The sequence below is a fragment of the Callorhinus ursinus genome, unplaced genomic scaffold, assembly GCF_003265705.2.
Source record: "Callorhinus ursinus isolate GAN/ISIS: 27379988/994484 unplaced genomic scaffold, GSC_fseal_2.0 scaffold71, whole genome shotgun sequence".
In the NCBI taxonomy this organism is placed as follows: Eukaryota; Metazoa; Chordata; class Mammalia; order Carnivora; family Otariidae; genus Callorhinus; species Callorhinus ursinus.
In genome coordinates, this window is record NW_027397133.1 from 1,082,317 (window position 1) to 1,091,511 (window position 9,195).

General features: G+C 59.2%; 1 protein-coding gene across 1 annotated transcript; it reads right to left on the reverse strand.

Annotated features, from left to right (window-relative positions):
* Positions 1–3,352: 3,352 nt before the first annotated feature.
* SPIB (Spi-B transcription factor) lies at positions 3,353–8,840 on the reverse strand. Its single transcript, XM_025849688.2, has 6 exons — positions 8,802–8,840; positions 7,814–7,841; positions 6,114–6,186; positions 5,612–5,826; positions 5,086–5,236; positions 3,353–3,845 (listed from the first exon to the last, which is right to left on the reverse strand). The coding sequence occupies exons 1-6, from the start codon at positions 8,822–8,824 to the stop codon at positions 3,547–3,549; spliced, it is 789 nt and encodes a 262-aa protein (XP_025705473.1). The 5' UTR covers positions 8,825–8,840; the 3' UTR covers positions 3,353–3,546.
* Between the last annotated feature and the right edge of the window lie 355 nt (positions 8,841–9,195).

The following is a 9,195-nucleotide window of genomic DNA, read 5'->3' on the forward strand; positions in this document are numbered from 1 at the left end:
GCTGCCCCACATTCCCGGAGCGAGTTCTGAAGGGTGAGAAATTAACATCTTGACCAGGAGAGATGGCTGAATGCCAGGTCCCCGGGGAGAAGGGGCCTGGGGTTCAGACACCCGGGTCCCAGTAAGGGGGTGCTGGAGGCGGAGGACTCCCACTGAGGGAGGAGGGCCTGGACTTCTGGGTCTGGGGCTCAGATTCATGGGTCCAGGAAAATGGAGAAGGATGAGGGCCTGGACTCGTAACTCCTAGGAGGCGGGAGAGGAAGGGGCTGGGGTCTAAAATGGGTGAGGGCTCCGAGCCAGAACCCTGCCGTAGGGGCAAAAGGGGAAGACGGTCTAGAAAGCCATTCTTAGTATCTGCAAGTCAGGAGTTTTCGGGAAACCGGAGCTGCGAGGGAGGGTCCGGTTTCCCAGCGTAGGCAGGACGGCTGCGGGGGGTAGGGGGAGGTCTCTGTGCCAGCAGGAAGGGCACTGAGGCTCGGGGCCTCTCGAGTCCCGCCCCTGGGCGAGAGCACATCCGAAGGCCTGCGGCCCCGGCCACCTGGGACCCCGGATTGGCCGCTGCCCCTCCTGGGACCGAGCCGGCCGGCTCCCCGCGAGGGTTCCCGGAGCGGGCGCGGCGGGCACCGGACGCGGGGGAGGGAGCGAGTGCCCCCAGCGGGGCGGGTGGGGAGACCGGGAAGGCCCTGGAGGGCTGCCCGGACGTTGGCGCCCTTCCCGGCAGGGGGACCTGTGGCTTTCAGAATGGGGGTGGTGGTGGCTGGACGCCGGATGGGGGGGGGGGAAGGGGGGCAGAACGGGGGGGTTGGGGGGAAGAGCGGGGTCTTTGAGGGGCTGGCTGTAGGTATTATGGGGAAGAAGGCGAGGTGAGCGTGAGAGGCAAAAGGGTGTGGGGGCTTGGGGTTAAGGCGGAGGGGGGAGAGGAAGCAACTGTGGGTGAGGGAGCAGGTTTGAGTGAAGACAAGTCCCTCCCGATTTTCTTCCCGTCCATCAGCCCCCTCACCCGCTTTTCCAAAACCCCCTGCGAGCCGGAAACTGCCCCGCCTCCCGGGAGCGTCGAGCCAACCCGGCGGCAGCCTCTCTGTGACGTCACGGGTTGCCAGGCAGACTGCCACACCGCTCCCGCGGGCCCGGCTGTGAGGTGTAGCGGCGGGAGCCAGAGGGCGGCGCTGCCACCAGGAGCCTCCCGCCCGGCCTGCCCGCCCGAGTGCTATATCCAGAGAGAGGGGGGCAGACGTACAGAGGAGGGCAGAAATGCAGAAGTGGGGACAGAGACCTTGCCGGAAAAGGAAGCAGGGAGACGGTGGGGAAGAGAGGGAGGGCGCCTGGCTGGCTCAGCCTGGAAGAACAGGCAACTCCTGATCTCGGGGCCGAGGGTTGGAACCCCATGTTAGGTGTAGAGATTGCTTAAAAATAAAAAAATCTTTATTAAAAAGAGAGAGAGAGAGAGAGAGAGAGAGAAATTGAACCGAACCAGCAGTGCCTGCATCTGCAGCCCTTCACCGCGGCCTTCAAAGCTCAAAGCTGAGGCTCTTACGCCTCATCTCCTGTCTTGTGGTTCGCCCTCGCAGCCGCGCAGTGTCTCTGAAGGTCAGCAGGCCTGGGCCGACAGACAGCATTGCCGTCCCTAACAAAGGGTCCTAGGAAGTCTGTCTACCTCGATTTGTTTTGCTTTGTTTTGTTTTATTTTATTTTATTTTATTTTATTTCATTTTATTTTATTCCACTCTTTGGATGATGAAGATAGTTTTTGCAAAAGGTACCTCATTTGCAAGAGGAGGCCCTGGGGACATTTCGTCCCTGGCACTCTCTTCCCACCCTGCCCCCATTCCAGGGTGAGGGTGTGGGTGCTGTCCTTTGGAGGGCAGGTCCCAGCCTGGGCTCTGCTACCAGCAGCTATGTGCCCCATAAGGACCTCTTCCCTGTCTGGGTCCTTGCAGCTCTTTCCTTGTCCTCCTGCTCCTGGACATCAATGAATGGGTGGTGGGGTAGATTTCCAGAAGATGTATCAAAGGCTCAGCAGGGCTGCAAGGGACTTTTTCTATCTTCCTCCCCCTCCTCCTCTCCCCTTTCACAGAAGGGACAAACTGAGGCCCAGAAGCAGCAAGTCTTTCACCTTAGATCCCCCAGCCACGAAGACTCAAGGACCTGGGACTCTGGCATCTTAGCCCACAGTCTGTGACACCCCCACAGGGTTCGAATCAGAGCTCCCACGGTGAACCCAATTTCACCTCCGTGGGTTCATACCAGGGTCAAAACGCAAACGGTTGGGGGCCAACAGGCGACCAAGAGAAGCCACTGGGGTCTGACAGCCAGCGGCAGCAGGGACTGGGACAGATTGGAGAACAGGTGCCCTGTTAGGAGTGGCTGCCCCCCTCCTCCAGCCTCTCTGCACTGCAGAGCTGCCCACCTTTGCCGGATTGTGCAAAGTTTGAAAGGAATATGCAAAATCTCCCTCACTGTTGCAGTGAACTAAAGAAGGACCCACCACCAGAGATCTGATTTGTCCCAAAGGGATCTGGAGGGGTGGGGGTACCAATGTGAGACCTCTGGTTAGAGATGACATGGGAGGGCTGCCAAGGTCACCCAGAAAATCAGTTGACTGGCCAGAACGATCCCTAGCTTGGCCCTGCGGAGGGCACCCCAGGAAAGGGAGGGTCCCCGTGAGAATTCAGGTCTGCTGATGGGGTCCCCAAAGGGGCCTAGCGGATAGGGAATCCCAGGAAGGCCCCAGATGGGATTGGAAGGATCCCAGACAGACAAGGGTATCCCAGAGGTGGCCTGGACAAGACAGGGTTCACTGAGGTCCCCCCTTAGACCTGACAAGGGTGTTTTTAGACATGGCCAAAGGATCCCAGAGGCACCCTAGATGTGATTGGAGAATTCCAGACACACACACAAAAAGTGATAGCCCAGTGGTTCCAGAGAATTGGGGATCTCAAGGTGACAAACGTATTCGGGGGAACAGAACAAGACAGTCACAGATGGGCACAGAGATCTGAGATGTGATGAAGGGTTTCCAGAAGGCCCCAGACATAAGTAGGAGATCTCATATCTGACAGGAGAGTGTCAGACATGAGAAGGGGATCCCAGAGAGACCCTGGCTGGACAGGGCTTAGGGTCGCCATCAGCAACCCCCTCCCTGTGTGATGATCTGTGGGCTCACCCTTCCCGGATGAGATTAAGGAATCTCAGACACACAAGGGAGCTCAGAGAGGTCCCAGGCTTGGTTGGACGATCTCAGACACCACAAGGGGATCCCAGAGAAGCTCTTGGGATTCTGGAAGCACGGTCCTGCCCAGCCCCTCCACACAGACATATAGTATAGTCCTCTATGGGTCCTGTGACCCAAGACATGAGGATCCTGGAGGGGCCCCAGACACGATTGGGGTGGGGGGGGAGTGTCCCAGAGGGGCCCTGAGCAGGGCTTAGGGATTAAGGCAGCTGCCCCCCCCCCCCGCAGTGTGGGGAATCCACGGGTCCTATGACCTAGGGTGTGGGGACGCCAACGTGACGCAGACGTGGCGCCCCGGAGAGACCCCACGGGGCTCAGGCCCGGCGGGCGGCGGGCAGCAGTGCACTGTCAAACTGGTAGGTGAGCTTGCGCTTGACCTTGCGGATCTCGCCGGTCTTGGCGTAGTTGCGCAGGGCGCGCGCCAGCTTCTGGTAGGTCATGCGCTTGCGGTTGCCCTTCTGCTGGCCCCAGCGGCGGGCCAGGAGCTCCTTGTGCTTGGACGAGAACTGGAAGACGCCGGCGCCCGGCTCCACCCACCACACGCAGTCGCGCATGTCTCCGCGCGTCAGCAGCCCCAGCAGAAACTGGTACAGGCGCAGCTTCTTGCGGGCCCCTGCGGTGGGTGGGGACGCGTTAGGGGGAGGTAGCCTTTGGGCGCCGCCCCACACCCACCCCGCTTCACCCCCCGCCCCCGTGCCCCCAGCAAGCCTCAGTCTCCCGGCCGAGAGCATTGGGGCGAGGGAGGTGGCTCCGACTGGTGCGACCACCACCCCCATCGGGGGCCGGCCGCTCTCCTCCCGGAAGCTGTTACCCCGGAGCTCCCATCCCCCTGCTTTGCTTTATCTTGAGTTTGTCCGTCTCTCCTCTGCCCTGCCGATGGCCAGCACATAGTAACACGTATCTGCCCTGCGTATGGATGAGAGGATCTGTGAAATGGGCTGCCAGGGCTCCTCAAAGGCTTATAACAGGGCGCTGAGTGGTGGTGAAGAGATCTGGAGTGGGTTTGAACCCGCCTAGCCATTTCTCAGCCCCAGAGGGACTGGGATCCTGGAAGGTTCGGGGGCCTGACTCTTGGGCTCCTACAAGGAGCAAAGGCCCCCCGAAGCCAGAGAAGGGGCTGTTCATAGCAGGGCATTGGCCACAAGAACCCCCCGTCTGCCATTTCCCAGCAGTGAGTGACCTTGAGGTGGCGACGACTTAACCTCTCTGAGCTGGCCTCTCCTCAGCTGTAAATGAGGCTGTGTGTGTGTGTGTGTGTGTTTGTGTGTGTGTGTGTGCGCGCGCGCGCGCGCACGTATTACCTTTACAAACCTTCGTGAAGCACTTAGTGCTAGGCGTTTACAGTTATGAGCTCATTTCATCTTCAGAACACCAGGAGATGGGGCTGCTGCCGCCCATTTTACAGATGGGAAACCGAGAGCCAGGCAGAGAAAGTAACTCATGATCCTAACTGCCCAGGAGTTGAGCATACTACATGTCAGGCACATGGGTGGAAACAGGGGTTCCATGGGCTGGTGTTGATGTGGTGATTATGTCCGTCGCTGTTGTTTCAAATAACGGTGGAGACTTACTGATTGCCCACTCTGTGCCAAGCACTGCTCTCATTTACCTATATCATCCCACTTAATCCGCCCCCCACACACACACACCAGTAATAGACACTTACTGTCATCCCCATAGTGGATCGGAAACTGAGGCAAAGAGAGGTAGTCATTTGCCCCAGGTCACACAGGGAACCGCCCTCAGCACTGGAGTATACCGTAGGTGCTTGAGAAGCCGGGGGGCTTCCTTTAGCCCCGCCCCCATCTCCATTTGAAGCCCCACCCCACCCCTCCCCACTAGCTCCTACGTACCTGCCTCAGATCCCCTCCCCTCGGGGCCAGCCATGAGGGCCTCATCCGACTCGCTGTCTGAAACTTCCAGGGTGGGGCTGTCCAGCAGGAGATCCTCCTCCTCCGACAGCACAGGGCTGGGGTATGGGGCATACGCCGGGGGGCCCATGGTCTGCAAAAGGTCAGGATCACCTGCAGTCCAGGGACCCCCTTCCCTCCCTTCCTCTGCTCTCTTCCCTCGGCTCCCTCCTCCTGGGTCCCCACTGTGGCCCTCCCCACTCTTTACAGCCTGCACTCTGGCCTTGATTTAGATCTCTGTGGCATGGCCAAGGGACGCCCGGGCCCCCTCCCTGAAAGCCTGCCCAACACAGATCATGGCCTTCTAGGCTGCCGCTTGCCTAACATCCGTGCCTGTGTTGTCTGGTCCGTGCAATGGAGTGAAAACGGTGCTTAACCTCAGAGGTTTACAAAGGCTTTCACAAGCTGCCTGGCATCTAGTGAATCTTGATCAAACGATGGGGATGTTAATCGTGTCCCTTCCCCTCACCTGGCTGGTGAAGTCCTCCGTGGGGTACGCTGGGAAGCTGGGCCCCGGGGCTTCTAGGCTGGGGGCCGGGTCGAGGTTCCCCACGGGGCTGTAGGTTGAGGGTCCATAACAGAGCTGGACACTCTGGGGGTGGCTGAAGGTAGCCACAGCTGGGTTGAAGGCTTCATAGGAGGCGGCCGAGACAGCTGGACTGAGGTCCCAGCCCCACAGGGAGTCTGGGGGAGGGTGGGAGGGCGCTGAGTCAGAAGCCAGGTCTGGCCTCAGCCCCTCCCGCTCGAAGCCCCCAGCACAGAGAGGCCATTGTGGGCCTTGCAAATCTCTGGCCCCAGAATTTGCATGGGCAAGAGGGTGGGTGGGAGAGGAAAAGGGGAGGAGGTCTGGAGACCTGGGCTAACCTTATCCTGCTGAACTAGGTGACATCCTCCCCTGGGACTCAGCTCCCCCATCTGTGAAATGGGCCCAAGGTCCAGGTCAGGAGGATGGCTAGGGCAGGGCCACTCACCAGAAGCCCCCTCTGAGTCGGGGTAGCTGGGATGTTTGCAGCTGTCCAGGTCATAAAAGACGCCATCTGGGTACTGATGGGGTGGGGGAGGAAGAGGGGTCATCCCAGGCTTCGGGGAGCCCCCACCCCATCCTAGGCCAGCAGGAGGATTCTGACAGGGACAGGGGAGAAGAGGGGAGGGCTGGGAGAAGGAAAGAAAGAGACACAGAGACCACGCACCAGAGACAGGGGCCAAGAGATAGACATACAGAGACACAGAAAGTGGGGACACCCACAACACAGCAGGAACACACACCCACAACACAGCAGGAACACACACACAGAGAATGAAAGACACAGGCGGAGATGCGCAGAAACCCCGAGACCCAGGGTCTCAGAGAGGGACATGGCGGCCAGCACCTGCTAAGACCGTGGGCTCCAGGAAGGCGTGGGGAAAGTGTGGACCAATTCCCCCAGGCTCGCCCGTTGCAGGGGTGGCAGTGTTTCTACAGAGGCAAAGAAAATCTCAATGCTTCTTTATTCACCTCTGTATTGCTTTGATCTACCCCCAAGAATCGTGTGTTGCTTTAGCAATTATAGTAAAGACCAAAGCTAGACACCCAGACATCCCAGCAGCCCTCTCCCAGGTATTCCCCCCAAGGGACTGGAAACCTACGTCCACAAAGTAGCTTTGTTCGAGAACAGCTTTTCTAATAGCCCCAAGCGAGAAATAGCCCGTGGACGGGAGAATGGACAAACTGGTGGTGTTGGGGGGTGTGTGTGGGAAGGGGGGGGTCCTACAGCAGAGTACTGTACAGCAAGGGAAAAGAACCAAGGCTGTCAGTGGAGCACGCTCCTCTCGATCTCGGGTTATGAGTTCGAGCCCCACGTTGGGGAGAGAGTTTACTTAAAAACAACGACAACAAAACAATGCCCGATACACACTGAACGTTGATGAAGGAAGCCAGACCCAAAAGGGGACATCCTGCATGATGCACTTCAGATCAAGGTCAAAACCAGGCAAAACTAATCCGTGTTGGCAAAGATCCCAGGGGGGAGGGGTGATTGTCGATTGGGCATCTTCCAGAGGGAAGGAAATGTTCTATGTGTCGGTCTGGTTAGCTGTTACACAGGTGTGTGTGTAATGTGAAATGTCCCCAGGCTGCACACAAGACCTGCCACTTTGCCAACTTGTAGGTTATACCTCCATTAAAAAAAAAAAAAAAAGCAGAAAACTTGTCAAGTTGGAGGAAGGTGGGACATGCTGGTGGTGGTGGGGTGTCCACGAGTGAGTGAGATTTTAGTTCTTGGACAGAGTTGTGGGTTATGGGTGGTGAGTATAGTATCCTGTGTGTCTGAACTATTAGACTACGCTTTTGAAAATACAGTTTAGCAAAGAAGAGAAGGAAAGAAGGAGTAAATAGGTTTGCTGAATGTGGGGTGGGCGGAGGAAGAGACACAAAGCCAAAGACACAAGGACCCCCATCCCGCCCCATGCCAGGAAGTGGACCCAGAGCCCGAGCGCTGGCGAGAGACGGCAGAGAAAGGTCCATGAAGGGGTTGGGGCAGGTGAGGTGGAGGGTGCTGGTGGGAGATACGGAGGGAGAGTCAGAAAGACAAAGTGACGGGAAGGAGTGGAAGGGGAAACTGAGGCAGGGGGTCAAGGTGGGCCATGTGGGTTCCCCCCGCCACCCTCCCTGGTCCCCGGGGCCCCGACTCACCAGACAGCTGAAGTGTGGCCCGTCGAGCCTGGAGGGGGAGAGACACAGGGGCATGTCAGGGGTGCCTTCAGCCACCTGAGTCTCGGGGTGGTTGGGAGCCGATGGGGCCGGGCTGGGGGGGGGAGGCGGCTGCAGCTGTGACCACCGCAGCTCTTTTGCTGTATGTCCTTGTGTGAGACCAGCCCCACCACACTCGAGCGGGGACAGGAAGTGGGGGTGGGGGGGGAACAGGCAAATGTCCCCCCTCCCCTGGGATTTGCATAGAGAGAGGCTGGTTTGGGGGCAGGGAAAGTGAGGGAGAGAAAGTCCCTGGAGAGGCGGTGTGGGCGCCAGTGGGCCGGTAGGGGCAGGGAGGGGGCCTCCGTCAGCGAGTCGGTTAAATGGGTCCACCTTGGACCAGAGGAGAGATGGAGAGCCGCTGGGCAGGGATGGGAAGCAGATGGGAGAGGAGGGAAGGATGGAAGGTGTGGAGAGAGACATTCGCTGATGCAGGAAGTGGTTGAGTCCCAGAGATAGGCAGATGGGGCCAGGGGAGAGACAGGGAGACAGGAGGAGAGAGCAGACAGACAGACCGAGAACTGGAAAGAGACGGGGACAGAGACAGAGAGGGAGCAAGAAGCGGAGAATAGAGCCCCAGAAACAAAAATGATGTGGCAAGCAGCAGAGTGGGCAACGAGTGAGCAAGCCAGAGGTTTGGTGAGGCCCCGTGGGAGCCTGGGGGGGACGGAGAGGCCGTCAGCAGGAGGGGAGACAGGCAAGCATCCCAAGGAGAGATTGGCGAGGTCGGAGAGAGCCCTCGCCAGGGGGACAGGATGGAGGAAGGAAGCCGAGGTAGGAGAGGTAGAGATCTAGAAGGAGCAAAAGGCAGTGTGGACCCCCTCCCTCCCACCCCCTTGCCCCCTGGGTGGGGCAGACCAGCCCCTTGAGGGAGGCCTGGCAGAGGGGCCTAAGTGCAGGGGGACGCCTTCCTTTAGGGAACCCCACTTACTGTGCGGCCTCCAAGGCGAGCATGGTGGTGCAGGGCTGGGTTTGCTGCCTGCTCCAGCCACCACCCCTATTTATACCTTGGCCCAGCCCCCTGGGGGGGGGGCAGGGGTGCCGGCTGGCCTGCACAGAGCACAGCCCTCCTCGAAAATCCCCTCAGGGAGGGTCAGGGGAGGGGGCTGGATTGCACAACCCCTTGGTCACATGGTGGAGAGGGCAGGCCCAGGGGCCATCTCGATTTGGGGATCCCCACAGTTGGGGTGGGAATGGGGGGCTGACCCTGAGGGGTGGAGATGGGAGAGGAACTGGATTCAGGGGGACCCTAAGGAAATAGGGAAGCCAAGGGGTCCTGTGGTCAGTGAAGTGGGGGTCAGTAAACGGGGTGGGCTCTGGACCCA